General features: G+C 50.5%; 1 protein-coding gene across 2 annotated transcripts in view; it reads left to right on the top strand.

Moving 5' to 3' along the window:
• The window catches only part of LOC8052106 (urease accessory protein D), a 31498-nt gene that overhangs the window by 11554 nt on the left and 4626 nt on the right, over positions 1 to 15318 (top strand). For both annotated transcript variants that reach the window (XM_042290699.1, XM_042290698.1), the window contains 2 exons: positions 399 to 557; positions 3488 to 3708. In XM_042290699.1, the coding sequence (XP_042146633.1) occupies positions 399 to 557; positions 3488 to 3708 (380 nt within the window). The remainder of the gene's footprint in view (positions 1 to 398; positions 558 to 3487; positions 3709 to 15318) is intronic.

Genomic DNA, 15318 nt, shown 5'->3' on the forward strand with positions numbered 1-15318 from the left:
TGAGTTTCGACATCCCTCTCTACCAGATAGTTTCAGTTTAGCCTGCAGACGCCCGAAACTAAACTTTGAGACCTAATAATAATAATGCTACACACAATATCGAGAAAAAAATTATTGCTTGTAATTTAGGGACACTTACTGAGCTAATACCGTCGTAATCCCAAATTCAAGAATATTGACCGGAGTCGCCCTTTAAGACGCTTGTTCGGTTAATCTTTAAAAAATCCCTCCCCCCTTTTTATGTACAACGTGGTCCACCATGGCTTAATAAGTAACTTGGGAATTTCCATGTTAATCTCGAGACTCGGTTACTGGCAACGTTACTTCTTTGAGTGCGCAACAAATAACGGCACTTGCATGGTTACTTTTTGTCGGTAACGCGTCTGCCTGTCTCACAGCTGAAAGTGTTCCTGCCACGCGATGTTGGCCGCCCGTGCTGCCGCTGGATCTACCCGGCTGTGTTCGGCGGAGGCCTGGTGAGCGGCGACGTCATCGACATCGAAATCACGCTGGGAGCCAAGACTTGCGTCCTGCTCACCTCGCAGTCCTTCCCCAAGGTGAATCAGCTTCGATCTTCTTACGCGTCTTTTAACATGACCACATGAACACGCCACGCGTTATAGACGTCTGCAAGTCCAGCTTCTGGGCACCGCCATCTTTCTGCTGAGTGTGTAGATCGTGTGATAGTCAAGCCTTGCTAAGGTTTACCCACGGTTGCCAGACTAGGACCCCAACAAAGCAGTTTCTATCCGCAGTGGCCAGGCTATGCCAACACCGCCTAGAAGACATAGTCGTAGTGCTGACATTTTTGCGTCACCAGTGAAGGTCATCACTGAATAACACAGATTGGAAACGACTGCTACGTCAGCACTCGGCTTCGAGTCAAGTTTGAGCCGATCGTTGACGCAGTCGTCGTGTCCACACTCTGTCCAGCGTTGTTCTTCGCTAATGAAGACATCCCCATCTGTACTACGGCTTTGTTATAGGAGGTGTTGGCTATGCGGAGAGCAAGTCGTCTGCTTCTTGGGCAAGAGCTGTGGTGACATTAAAACGACGCCGAACTCCGATTGGCTCTGATTGAAAGGATATTGGGTAGCCCTCAATGCTAGATGCCTTCAGATTTATCCCCTATATTTTTCAATCAGCCAATGAGGGCCCAGCGTTCTGACACTATTGAAACCCCTGAGCAAGGAGCACGCTAACCTGCGCTCTGCATAGCTTTTGAAACGTGGCCACTTACAAACGTCTATACACTACAGCATGTGGAAAAAGATCTATGGGAGAGGCTTCGGCCACAAGATGGCTGGCGTGCCAGTGACTCTCATCTGGTAAACAAGTGTCCAGTGGCGTACCAACTTTTTTTTTAGTGTGTGTGTGTGTGGGGGGGGGGGGGAAGGGGGAGGGGCAAACCAGACCCTGCCCCTGCCCCCTCTCCCAGGGCCGGGGGGCGTTTCTTTGGTATCCCTTGGGCACCACCGGCCAGTGTTTGCCCTGCCCAGTGGCGGCTGTTTCAGGGGGGGAGGGGGGCAAAACACATGCCTTGCCCCCCCAACTCTGAGAACTGGGGGGGGGGGGGGGGGGGGGGGGGGCGGCAAGCACCTCCTTGCCCCTCCGGTTGGTACGCCCATGCAAGTGTCAGATGGGATACAGCACTGATCTGACAATTTATACATTATTATAATGTTTCGTTTTCAAAGAGCAGTATTCCGTGACTCCAGGAAGATGGTGTGTTTGGGGCAGAAACTGAAGGAGAGGAAGAGATGAGGGAGCGCGGAGACGACAGGGCGCCGAGCTCCGATTAGTGGCGATGTAAAGCAGTCGCGCGATGCGACTAGATCGCATCTAAAAAAAAGTCAGGCACACTGGCGTGCGCAATGAGCGAGTCGCTTCTCGAAAACTCTCGCTCCGAACGCCGATGATAAGGTTCAGCCGCTCTGCGACTACATAGTATCGCAAAAAGTCGGGTCAGCTAGCAACAGCTCAAATCGCGTCGCTTTTTTCGCGATGGTCACTTTTGCGACGAAAGCTATCGCGCGACTAGATCGCATCGCCGGTGCCAACGCCCATGAAACGAATTTTGGGCTGGAATGAATCAATTTATATTGGGATTTTACTAATAGCAGTTCGTTCAGTGGGCCAAAAGAAAAAGGGTAGAAAGCCAAGAGCCTGACTTTCGGTACGAAAATTTGAAAACACAGCGGACTATTTCGTACCTCCTTCCCTTCGTAAGCTCTCTGCCTTTTCACTGTGATACATCCGCGGTCCCCGCAGCGCGTCACCGGGCCCCCGCAGCGCGTCACTGGACCCAAATGCACGTCACACGACACCGGACCTCACTTATTCCCTTCACCCCCAAGCTGACATTGTGGTGGAAGCTACGCGCTTGCCGGACCAATCAGCCGCCTCCCTTTCATCACCTGACCTCATTCTCTGCGCGCTGGCATGCGCGAGAGAGCGTGATCACGTAGCAAAAGTGTGGCTGGCCAACGAGCAGATAGCTGAATAGATGGATGGATGTTAACTGCAGTAGCAATTATAGCAGGTGGTAGCTTGTGCCACCTATATAGCTTTAAAGAAATACACGCTTTCTTACCCCGCCCTTATCAGACAATTTCCTTCGCCTCTGCATTTTTTTAACTATCAGCAGGCGGTGTGCGATAACCCTAAATTGATCTTTTGGGGGATCGGGCAGAAAAGAAAAAAAAGTTCGAGGACACCTAAACATTTCTTATGAGTTGTGAATGCGAAAGCATGAATGTCGTTCTTCCGCTCCTTTAGTTCGTCTGCGGCGCAGTGGCGTGGGCGGCCACGTTTGGCCGGCCTACGGCCGAGCGCGCGCTCTCGTGAAGTGACCGCGGCGCGCTGAGCTCGGCCGTGCTGCCTCTCCGGAGTCTGCCCTGGCGGGCTCTGCGGCCAGGCAAGCGACGCCGCCGCACCTCTTACCGGCGACCGGACCGTTCCGTGCGCTGCGCCGCCATGCAAAGAGCTTCTCTGGTGGAGTTCTTTGGAACTATACACGCCGAACGAAAGCCAATGAGAACCTCGTTCCTTGATGACACGCGCCAGCCAATGGGAGCCTATCCATCAGATTTCTGCTGCAGACGACATATGGACAGGGGAAGGGGCCGTTTGGCGCGGCTTCAAACCTGATGAAGTCTGTTCGCTCCATGGTACTGTTAATGCTTTCGCATTAAAAAAGAAGAATCACGCACCTCCCGCTCTTTCTACCGGCGATGAAGTCACCAATTGTCCTTGGGCCAAACCTTGTCGACGTTTAGCCCAAAACCGAACCCACTTTGAGACACGGTTGAGACTTTGGGAGGATGCCAATTTTCCCGTCCCACCTGGCGATGGCACCCGCCAATGTTGCCTGATGGATTTTTAAGACTGGAATATTAGTTATTAACACAAATCTTTTTTTCAGTCATTTAAATTAGCCAGAAAATGTCCTCATGTCTAAAACCAGCCCCAATCCCTCTGTCGGCAGGTGTACGTGGCCGAGCCGGGTCGGGTGGCAGAGCAGCGCTGCCGCTTCTCGCTCTCCGACGGCGCTCTGCTGTGCGTGCTGCCAGACCTGCTGACCTGCTTTCGTGATGCCTCGTACCGCCAGGAGCAGGCCGTGCGCATGGCGGGTTCGGCCAGCCTCGTGCTGCTCGACTGGTTTCTGGCCGGACGCGTGGCCAACGGCGAGCGCTGGGACTTCACCAGGTATAGTGCGGCTACCCGGGATGCCCCCCTCGATACTCCAGTGTGGCCGCACCTATGGCGGAGGAAGTGAGAGGTGTCTGAGCGGCTCCGTCTCGCCATGGAACAAGCGTGTCGAAGGGGACACGTTGCATACTAGTGTGTACGCGCTCAGCAGCAAGACCAGCACAACGGCCGCTGATGTGATGTCACGGCAAGCCACGCATAGTCCCTGGCAGCATAAGAAGCGCAGGGCCAGAGTTTGGTCAGTCTATGATCTCGCCGCCGTACGCTTTCCTCCTGAGTGAGCCAATCAGCACGCGGCGCAGAGCGAGAGTCATAAGCGCGTGCGCGTGAGCTCCCGGCTGCTCCTGGCTGAGTGGGGAGGGCCGCCATTTTCGTTCCTTCTCCCGGCAGAATGCGTGGGATCGGCATCTAAATCTCGATTATTTCCTTTTATATCGCTGGCTCTGGCAAGAAAATGACATACTGTTATTCCTCGATGGGTTAAAAAGCTAATAAATTAAGATTTTTTCGGTGTATGGCCACACATTTTTATTCAGTCGAAAAAGAAGTCGGCCCGTAGCAGACGACCCGTAGCCTCAGGAGTGCTCTTCTCCGACAGCGTTAATTGCGAAAAAATGGCGGTCGTCTCTTCTTTGCTCCCTTCTTTCTCTCTCGCTCCTTCGGCGCTCTCCTCCCTTTCATTTACGTTTCTCCTCTCCGGCGGTTACCAGTTTTATCTGAAATTACGGGAAAGGAATTGTCACGTGGCCCAGACATATTAAAACTATCCGCGACAAAACGACATGACGTCGCGTGAGCTTTCCGACACCGCATCCGAAGCTCAAGATGTTGCATTTTTATCTATTAGCTCGTTTTCAAAAGTGTGCGCCATCTGATGGTTGCCGCGCCAATTATCCGAGTCCGCCATTGCTTGGGCACGCGCGCTCAAGGACACGAGTGCTGCGTCAACCCTCGGCAGAGACTCGGATCTAATCGCGCGTTTCGTGCCCAAAAAATGGCGACCGCCAATGTTGCTCGATGGAGTTTTGAAAAGTTTTCAAAATTGCACTCGCTCTCTACTGGGCAACAAAATGGCGGGTCACGCGAGGCAATCTAGAAATAGAGTGTCGATACTCTAATCTTTGCGTATTTAGCAGCCGTAGTCGCGCCGTGGAGACCGCGCAGACTTGTGCCGGTTATTTGAAAAATATTGTCACCGGTGGTGACCAAAAACAATAAATAAACAAGAAGAAATAAACGTTTAATGTGGCGAACTTGTGCCAAAAATGAAAGGGTACAAAAGGTAATAACAAAGCGTCGCGGGCGTCGAAGTCGGCGTGACAGCAGAGTCGAACCTGGGGCGAGACTGAATGCAGATCGCCACGCGGAGCCCTTATGTACACGTGTGGGCTTCTGGAATAATCGGCGTAGAGGGTTCGGCGTGTAGAACATTCCGACCTCGAACAAGCCCAACATGGTTCTCGAATTTACCAGAACATTACTTTACAGAGTCAACAAAAATGTGCCTCCCCAGCCAGGAATCGAACCCTGGCTCTCAGCGTGGAAAGCAAGCGCGATAACCGTTGGGCCACGCGCGCGCTGCCTTCATGGCCAGCTGCGCGCGCGGCATTACTCCTCCCTTTAAAAAAAGTGCATCGTCCCGATTCAACCCAAAAACAAAACAAAGCAAATAAAAAGGACGGTAAACTAAAGAGTCATTTGCAACACATAAGGTCCACAGTCCTATCGAGCGTAGTACGGCTTCAGTCGCACGACGTGGACGACTTCCGGTCGTGGAGGGCGGCGTGACGATGTCCGTGTTCCGTCGGGCATCACCTCGTAGTTCAGATCCTTGAGTCGACGAAGCACTTTGTAGGGTCCCAAGTAGCGCTTCAGGAGTTTCTCGCTGTGACCACGGCGGCGGATCGGTGTTCACACCCACACCCTCTCTCCGGGCTGGAAGTGGATGTCCCGACGGCGAAGGTTGTAGCGGCCAGTGTCGACACGTTGTTGAGCCTTAATCCGGAGTCTGGCGAGCTGACGGACTTCTTCTGCCCTTTGGGCAACCACCTGGGCGTCGTCGCTTGCGTCGACTGCCGGTTCGTGGGGTAATATAGCGTCCAGCATTGTCGTTACCTTGCGCCCATGCACCAGTTGAAAGGGTGTCACTCCGGTGGTCTCTTGTACGGCCGTGTTATAGGCAAATGTGACGTACGGCAACACCTCGTCCCATGTCTTGTGCTCCACGTCGACGTACATGGAGATCATGTCGGCGATGGTCTTGTTGAGTCTCTCCGTTAGCCCGTTGGTCTGCGGGTGGTACGCCGTGGTGCGACGAGGGCTGGTGTGGCCGAGACGAAGGACTTCTTGCGTCAGCTGGGCCATGAATGATGATCCACGGTCTGAGATCAGTACTTCGGGAGCGCCGTGCCGGAGGACGATGGACTCGATGAAAAACTTCGCGACTTCAACAGCCGTTCCTGATGGAAGGGCTTTTGTCTCGGCGTACCGCGTGAGATAATCGGTTGCGACGATGATCCATCGGTTTCCTCGCGTCGACGGTGGGAAAGGTCCGAGTAAATCCATACCGATTTGCTGGAATGAGGCAGATGGCGGCGCAATAGGCTGAAGAAGTCCTGCCGGTCTCGTCGGTGGCTTCTTCCGTCGTTGACACTCGTGGCAAGATCGGATGTAGTGGTGCACTGTCTTCGCAAGCTTGGGCCAGTAGTACTTTTCGCGTATCCTGGCAAGAGTCCTGCTGTAACCAAGGTGTCCCGCCGTCGGGTCATCGTGGCAGGCTTGAAAAATTTCTTCTTGAAGACTGGAAGGGACCACCAACAGCCACGCCGTGCTGTTGTCGCTGAAGTTCTCCTTGTAGAGCACACCTCGTCGGATGGAGAAGGTTGGCAGTGTTCGTACAAAACCGCGCGGAACGGCGCTTCCTTGTCCCTCTAGGTGCTCGATGAGTGCTCGCAGCTCAGGGTCGTCTCGCTGGAGTGATGCCATGTCGCTGACATCCAGAGCGCCGAGGAAACACTCATCGTCGTCCTCTTTGGTGCAGGAAGGACCGGCCTCGACTGGGGCTCTCGACAGGCAGTCGGCATCATTGTGCTTCCGGCCGGACTTGTACACCACGGTCATGTCGGTTTCCTGCAGTCGTAGGCTCCACCGAGCGAGGCGTCCGGAGGGGTCCTTCAGATTCGCCAGCCAGCAGAGCGAGTGGTGGTCTGTGACCACGCGAAAAGGAGTTCCATACAAAGATGGGCGAAACTTTGTTATTGCCCAGACGACAGCGAGGCACTCCTTTTCAGTCGTTAAATAGTTCCTCTCCGCGTTAGACAGCGTCCGACTTGCGTATGCGATAACTCGCTCTGCACCGTCCTGCACTTGGACTAGTACCGCACCCAGTCCGGTGTTACTGGCGTCGGTGTGGATCTCGGTTTCAGCAAACTGGTCGAAATGGCCAAGAATCGGGGGCGTCTGGAGTCTTCGTTTGAGCTCGTCGAATGACGTTTGGTGTTCTTCTGTCCACTCGAACTTTATGGCGTCCTTCGTGAGGTGTGTCAGCGGTGCAGATAGTTTGGCGAAGTCTCGAACAAAGCGCCTGTAATAGGCACAGAGTCCGAGAAATCTTCTCTTTTTGTCAGACGGCGGCGCAAATGCAGCTACGGCGCGGGTCTTCTCGGGGTCAGGTAGAACACCTTTGTTGTTCACGACGTGGCCGAGGAACTTTAGTTCCCCATAGGCGAACCGACACTTTGTTGGCTTGAGTGACAGGCCGGCGGTCTTGATGGCTTGAAGCACGGCTCGAAGTCGTCTGAGGTGTTCGTCGAAATCTCGTGAGAATACCACGACATCGTCCAGGTAGATGAGGCAGCTCTGCCATTTCAGACCTGCCAGCACGGTGTCCATGACGCGCTAAAAGGTGGCTGGTGCTGTACAAAGTCCGAACGGCATCACTTTGAATTCGTACAGTCCGTCGGGAGTGACGAAGGCAGTTTTCTCCCGGTCACGTTCGTCGACTTCAATCTGCCAGTAACCACTCTTCAGGTCCATCGACGAAAAATATCGGGAGTGGCGCAGTCGGTCTCACGTATCGTCGATGCGGGGAAGCGGATTGACGTCCTTCGTCACAGCGTTCAGTCGACGATAGTCCACGCAGAACCGCAGGGTCCCATCCTTCTTCTTTACAAGGACGACTGGGGACGCCCATGGACTTCTTGAGGGTTGAATGATGTCGTCGTCGAGCATCTCCTGGACTTGATCTTGAATCACTTTCCTTTCCTTTAAGGAGACTCGATACGGCGACTGGTGGACAGGGAGTGCGTCGTCGTCAGTAATAATGCGATGTTTCAAGTCAAGTCAAGTCAAGTCAAAGTCAAGTCAAAAGTCTTTATTTTCTCTCCGTTTGGAGAGGGGAGGCAGAGAAAAAAGCAACTCAGTGTTGCTTGACGAGCCTCTGCCCCCCTCCCTACAGCAGCAGAAAAAAAAATATGTACACGTACACAAACTCATACAAATTGACAATCTCTACACCAATAAAACGAAAATAAGTGAGCTAAATCCCCTCCCTACCGCAGCAGAGAGAGAAAAAATATATACACGTACACAAACTCATACAAATTCACAATCTCTACACCACTAAAAAAAAAGAAAAAAAGTGAGGTAAATCGTACAATCGATTCATACTTTAACTATTCCAGAACGTGTTTAAGAAAATCATTAACAAATACAGAAAGCACGTCCTTCCGAGTTCCACTTAAAATATTTATATACAATTCACTGCAACAATTTAAAAGGCGCGGTAGTGCATATCTCAGCATTTGATCGCCGTAATTGGTCCTGGAGTGCGGTACTGCCCACGCATCTTCAGAACGAGTGTTGTAGAGCGTTTCCCTGAACTGAAGATTTGAGATCGATAAAAGTAAACGGTTGGTACAAAACGACTTTTTATAGGCAAGGGCTAATTTGTAACTATAGTGACTTGTAATTTGCACAATATTAAATTTTTTAAACAATGGTTTCGTATGACTGTCATAGCTAGTATGACATATCGTACGAATCACTCTCTTCTGAAGAATATGCATTTGATTTATATTAGTCAAGGTCGTATTTCCCCATACCAAAAAGCAATAGTTATATTGAGCGTAGAAAATAGAGTTGTAAACGAGTATCATGGCCGAACTAGGAATCATATGGCGATATCTGTATATTATACCCACAGCCTTCGATAGCTTTTTACATGTGTATTGCACCATATCGTTCCAAGTCATGTACTGATTAAAGATTACCCCCAGGACTTTTACACTCTCAACTATATCAATAGCGCCTGTACCAAGCAAAAGTACAGACCGAGGACTACAATTTGTATTCCGAGATCTAAACACCACGGCCTTTGTTTTACTTACATTTATTTGCAGGGAATTCGATAGTGCCCAAGCATTTAATTGATAAAGATAATGGTTCGCATTGCTTATAATTGTATCTATGTTAACGCCGGAAAAAAATATACTCGTATCGTCCGCATAAATAATGCAGTTCACATTACCATTAATATTTACTAGGTCATTAATATACAAGTTGAAGAGGAGTGGCCCCAATATACTGCCCTGTGGTACACCGGCGGTTAGTGGTCTGAAATTTGATCGTTTCTTATTTATTTCAACACACTGATGGCGGTTTTGAAGGTAACTAGTAATCATTTGTAAAGCGACCCCGCGAACACCATAAATGAACAGTTTCTTAAGTAACGTTTTATGATTTATGCGGTCGAAGGCTTTTGTGAAATCAATGAATATGCCGAGTGTTATCAGCTTCGCTTCGATGTTGCCTAAAAGTAGTTCTTTTTGTTTTAAAAGTGCAATCTCAGTCGAGCGACCTTTCATAAACCCATATTGACAGGGCGTAATGATTGAAAATTTCTCACAAAAATTATTAAGCCTTTGATGTATGATTTTCTCTAATCCCTTGGAAAATATGGGTAAAACCGAAATAGGTCGATAATTTCCTAAGTCATTCTTATCACCGGTTTTATATATTACAGTCACCTTTGCTATCTGCATTTTTTTTGGAAAGGTACCATACTTAAGTGCTAAATTGAATATGTGCGTTAAATAGGGTAAAATCGCCCGCAATACATATTTAATTGGTTTTATTTGAATGTCGTATATATCGAAGCTTTTACTGTTTTTTAAGTTTTGAAACGCTGAGAATACTTCCTCTTCGTCGGTTGGGGTAAGAAATAAGCTGTCAGAAACACTAAGCATGTATTTAGAGGCACTCATAGAACACACACTTTGAGCAGGCTTAACAAAATGTTCATTAAATTTCTCAGCTAAAGCTTCCCCCTCTATATCGGTGCCTTCAATTTTGATTTTCGTGATTATCTCCTTGTGCGGCCCATTCTTAAGTATACCGTTCAATTTTTTCCATATAACATCAGATCTGTTTAAACCTTGAAATAAATTGTTAAAATAAAAACGCTTTGACTGCCTTAAGGCCCTGGTACACTGATTTCTTTGTTCCTTAAATTTAGCCAACACGCTAACGTCTCTGCTACGTACGAATTGATGGTAAAGAGTATTTTTCTTATTTATCATTTTTCTTATTTCTGACGTAACCCATGGTTTACGTGATTTGCGGGAAATATTTCGCTGTTGGTAGGGGAAGCAACGGTCGTATATCATAATAAACTTATCGAGAAAGTAATCAAATGCTTCGTCAGCTGATACGCTAGACAACACCGCACTCCAGTTCGCAGAAAATATCTGTTCTTCAAAATGTTGCAAGTTTTTTGTGCTGATATTTCTAAAAAAAGACTGAGCAACATTAGTTTTTTTGCTGTTGAAATTTACATGACTAAACATAAAGATCGGCAGGTGATCGCTAATCGTTACCCCGATCACGCCAGCAAGTATCTCTGTGGTGGGAACGTTCGTTAAAAATAAAATCAAGCAACGTGTCATGTAGAGGCGCTATACGAGTAGGCAGTGAAATAACATTAGACAATCCATATGACTGATACAGTGACAGTAAATCAAGCTGATGTTTAGAGGAGGTTAGCATGTCTATATTAAAATCACCGCCAAGATAAAGACATGATTTATTTTCACCAACAACCTTTAAAAAATTTTCAAGAAATTCAAGGAAGGTCGCAACATTCCCAGGTGGCGGTCGATAGACGACAGAAAATACAAATTTAGCATGTTGTAAAGTTAAAATCTCATAGTCCTTTGTTGTCGCTGTGAAATCACTGACAATATTATATTCAAGGTCTTTTTTAACGTACATACATACACCTCCTCCTACTTTGTTGCTACGATTTAAATTGAATACTGCATACTTCTCTAGTCGGTCCACTTCATCACTCTGGTTATACCATGTTTCAGTTAGCATTATTATATCAAAAGAAAATGTAAAACTGTCCAGAAAGATGCTAAGTTCATCAAACTTGTTTCGCACTGATTGAACATTTAAATGAAATAACGAAAAGGGCACAATTGGTTGGTCTTTAAAAAGTTTAACAACCTCGTTTGGCAATAAGTAAGAAGGAACTGTCATTGCGAGTGAAGATAAAAAAAAAATGCAATACCCAAAGCAAAACTACTCCAATTTTTGCAAGTCATCCTTAGTCTTTATTAGATGTGCTTGAGTTCCGTCCTTCTCCCTGACAAAAATCTTGCCGTTTTTATACCAAGCGTACTGGAACCTGTTTGTTTTTGCCCATTCTTTCGTTTCCCACAGTAGTGCCTTATCTTGCTGCGTTAAGTTTTCCAAGATATATGTCTTACTCCGAGCATTCCTTAGTCGTGACCGCCGGTCTAGCCACATATCGCGTGTCACCTGGCTGACAAAGCGAACAATGACTCCGGGGATCTTGTCTGCACGTGAGGGAAGTCTGTGTGCTGCGATAATTTGATCCGATGTCAGATCAGGCACATCTAGGTTCTTTGCCACTTCATTTATTTTAGACAGAAGATCTTCTTTTTCGCTTGCAGGAATCCCATGCAGTTCGAGGTTTTGCCTGCGATTTCTCCATTCAAGATCGTGCACCTTTTGTTTTAAGTGTTCTATTTCCAACTCTGCGTTCGTCTTTTCCAAGTTTGTAACCCTTTTATTTAAACTTTTTATTTCTTCGTCCTGTTCACCAACGCGCTTGAGCATGACGTCATAGTTGTCCGACATATGCTGAAGTGACTTTTCCATTCCACCTACTGTTTCCTTAAGGTTTAAAAGTGTGTCAAGCTTAGCATTCATGCCAACCAGGAGACTAGCTACATTGAGTTCACTGGTTTGCACGTCGCTCTGAGTGCCGGAAGCGGCACCTTGTTCTCCAGGTTGCCTACTGCTTTGACTGCTCCGAGACTTAGCAGCTCTGCAAGTCTGGCACCGCCAGATTTTTCGGATATTTGCATTCTTTTTAAGTGTCGCTTCGGAAATTCCGGCACAATTGCCTAAGTGATAAGAATATTGACACCCCGTGCATTTAACCTGTAATTCACTTTCCGACATATCTTCAGCACATGCCGGACATATAACATCTGTACCATGGGCCATTTTCTTTGTAAAACAGAATCACGCAATAAACACAAAAAAAATACAGCAAAAAACCACGAAACAAAACACAACAGCAGCAGCAGCAGCAGCAGTGAATCACGGAGGGAAAAAAGATTTATACAACGTGAAGAAGACCAACCTGAAATGTCGAGATGAGGCGTTTAGTCTCAGTACAGCGTACTGCCGCTGCTGCTGTGCGTCCGCAAGTCGAGAGTGCCTCCTTTATAGGGGTGGTGGCGTGGCCGCGGTGCCGCTGGTCCTATCTGCCGATTGCCGGCGGTGCTCCCAAGCACAGCCACGTGCAGATGGCGCTGATTTCTTTCACCAATCGCCGATGAAGCTCCCGGTCACAGGCATGAGTAGATGATCCAGGGCACGATGACGGTGTCTCAGGGCGATGAAGTCCGGTAGAAGTGTGCTCCGCAACTGAAATGTCGAGATGAGGTGTTTAGTCTCAGTACAGTGTACTGCCGCTGCTGCTGTGCGTCCGCAAGTCGAGAGTGCCTCCTTTATTGGGGTGGTGGCGTGGCCGCGGTGCCGCTGGTCCTATCTGCCGATTGCCGGCGGTGCTCCCAAGCACAGCCACGTGCAGATGGCGCTGATTTCTTTCACCAATCGCCGATGAAGCTCCCGGTCACAGGCATGAGTAGATGATCCAGGGCACGATGACGGTGTCTCAGGGCGATGAAGTCCGGTAGAAGTGTGCTCCGCAACTGAAATGTCGAGATGAGGCGTTTAGTCTCAGTACAGCGTACTGCCGCTGCTGCTGTGCGTCCGCAAGTCGAGAGTGCCTCCTTTATTGGGGTGGTGGCGTGGCCGCGGTGCCGCTGGTCCTATCTGCCGATTGCCGGCGGTGCTCCCAAGCACAGCCACGTGCAGATGGCGCTGATTTCTTTCACCAATCGCCGATGAAGCTCCCGGTCACAGGCATGAGTAGATGATCCAGGGCACGATGACGGTGTCTCAGGGCGATGAAGTCCGGTAGAAGTGTGCTCCGCAACTGAAATGTCGAGATGAGGCGTTTAGTCTCAGTACAGCGTACTGCCGCTGCTGCTGAGACACCATTGGTGTTTGGCGAACTTTCGATGTCGTAGCAAAACAGTCACTGTATTCGGCGAGGAGGTCAACCAGTTGCCGGCGCTTCGGAGCTGGGAGCTCGGGGTCGATGTCGAGCGGCGGCGGCGTCGTGCTCTTCTGCTATGGCCACGAGGTTTCCTCGGAGATTGCGGTGACCACGACTGGCGCCTGAAGCTCCTCGATGTGGCCCACGGTGGTACCCTTCGTTAGGTGCTGCGGCTCCTCTCGAAAGTTCGTCACAAGAACAGTTGTACGTCTTTCTTGGAGATCCGTCACGCCTCTTGCGACACCAATTCCTTTTTCGAGGAGCAGTTGGACGCTGCCTTCCAGAAGAGCTTCACCGTGCATGGCTGCGTCGGTTATAACGGTGACGAAAACACTCGACCGCGGCGGTAGGTTCACATGGTCGGCGATAACTCGGATCGCGCTTGACGTCGTGTTGATCTCCACCGGCGGCACGACGGGCTTTCGAAGCGTCAACTCGTTTGCCGCGAGGTCGATGACGGGCCATACTCGCACAGAAAGTCCATTCCGAGGGTAACGTCCCTCGAACAGTCTTGCAGAACGACGAACTTCACAGGGCACGTCTCACCGTGGATCTCGACGCGAGCAGTGCACCTCCCGACTGGTGTGATGAGGTGCCCTCCGGCGGTTCGTATTTGAGGTCCATCCCACAGCGTCGTGGCTTTTCGAAGGCGGCGGGAGAGCCTCCCACTCAAGACTGAGTAGTCTGCTCCGGTGTCCACGAGTGCCGATGCGTCGTGGCCGTCGATGATGACGTTTAGGTTGTTGGACACCGTTTCAGGAGCGTCGTTTCGGTCTCCGGTAGCGTCCGAGTGGGGGCCCTCCGACGTTCGTGGAGGATCTTGGCGTCGGGCGTCTTCGGCGACTCCACGTCCAGGGGTTGCTGCGCCTAGTTTCCCCGGCGTGGAGCGAGGGGTGACAGGCTTTCACGTCGGGGTCGGTGCATCGGCGAAGCTGGACGTCGTGGTGAAGGCGACCGGAACTCTCGTCGGGACGCAGGCTCGGGGGACTGAGGTCGTTGCAGATACTCGTCGATCTCCCGCGGGCGTTCACCATACCGGGGACGCGGGTCGTTTGGGTGGAATCCGCGCAGCCCGAGTCGTCGGTATGGGCATCGGCGATACACATGGTCAGCTTCCCCGCAGTGGTAGCACAGCGGGCGTCGGTCGGCCGTCCTCGTCTTCCTCGGCGCAGGTTGCTCTGGGTGAACGTGCTGACGTACATCGTCGTTGCGTCGGGAGTACGCCTGCGTTTGTGGGTCTTGTCGTGGCGCCACGGGGTAATGTTGAGGAGTTGGCGGCGGTCGCCGGGCCACTGCGGCGTAGGTCAGCGCCGGCTCATCGGCTGCAGCCACGGTGACAGGGGCTTCCGGAATGAACGCTCGCTGAACCTCGTCCCGAACAACCTCAGGAATGGAAATTGAGGCCGGGCGCTCAGCAGTCGGTAGAAGCTTCTTAAGCTCCTCCCGGACGACCTCGCGAATGAGCTCTCGAATGCCCGGGATGCCGTGGGCAAGGTCGCAGGGGGACTGCTGAACTGCGCTGACGCCGGGTAGCCTCTGGTAGTGGCTGGCTCGGGCCTGTAGAGCACGCTCGATGTTCGTCGCCTCCGTGACAAACCCTTGAACGGTCGTCGGGGGGTTGCGTACGAGTCCATTAAAGATGTCGTCCTTCAAGCCACGCATCAAAATGCGCAGTTTCTTTCCCTCGGTGGCCTGAGAGTCGGCGCGAGAGCTCAGGCGAAGTACGTCTTCCAGAAAGCTCGTGATGCTTTCATTGGGGCCCTGGGTCCTCGATTGTAGCAGGTCTTCGGCCCTCTCCCTTCGGTGTTGATCGGCGAATGTTCGGGTGAGCTCGTTCTTGCAAAGGTCCCACGAGGTCAACGAAGCTTCATGGTTTTCAAACCAGCGCCTTGCAGTTCCTTCAAGCGAAAAAAAGAGGTTTTGCAGACGCTGTTCGTCACTCCACCCGT

The sequence above is a fragment of the Ixodes scapularis genome, unplaced genomic scaffold (assembly GCF_016920785.2).
Source record: "Ixodes scapularis isolate PalLabHiFi unplaced genomic scaffold, ASM1692078v2 PGA_scaffold1__304_contigs__length_218370807, whole genome shotgun sequence".
In the NCBI taxonomy this organism is placed as follows: domain Eukaryota; kingdom Metazoa; phylum Arthropoda; class Arachnida; order Ixodida; family Ixodidae; genus Ixodes; species Ixodes scapularis.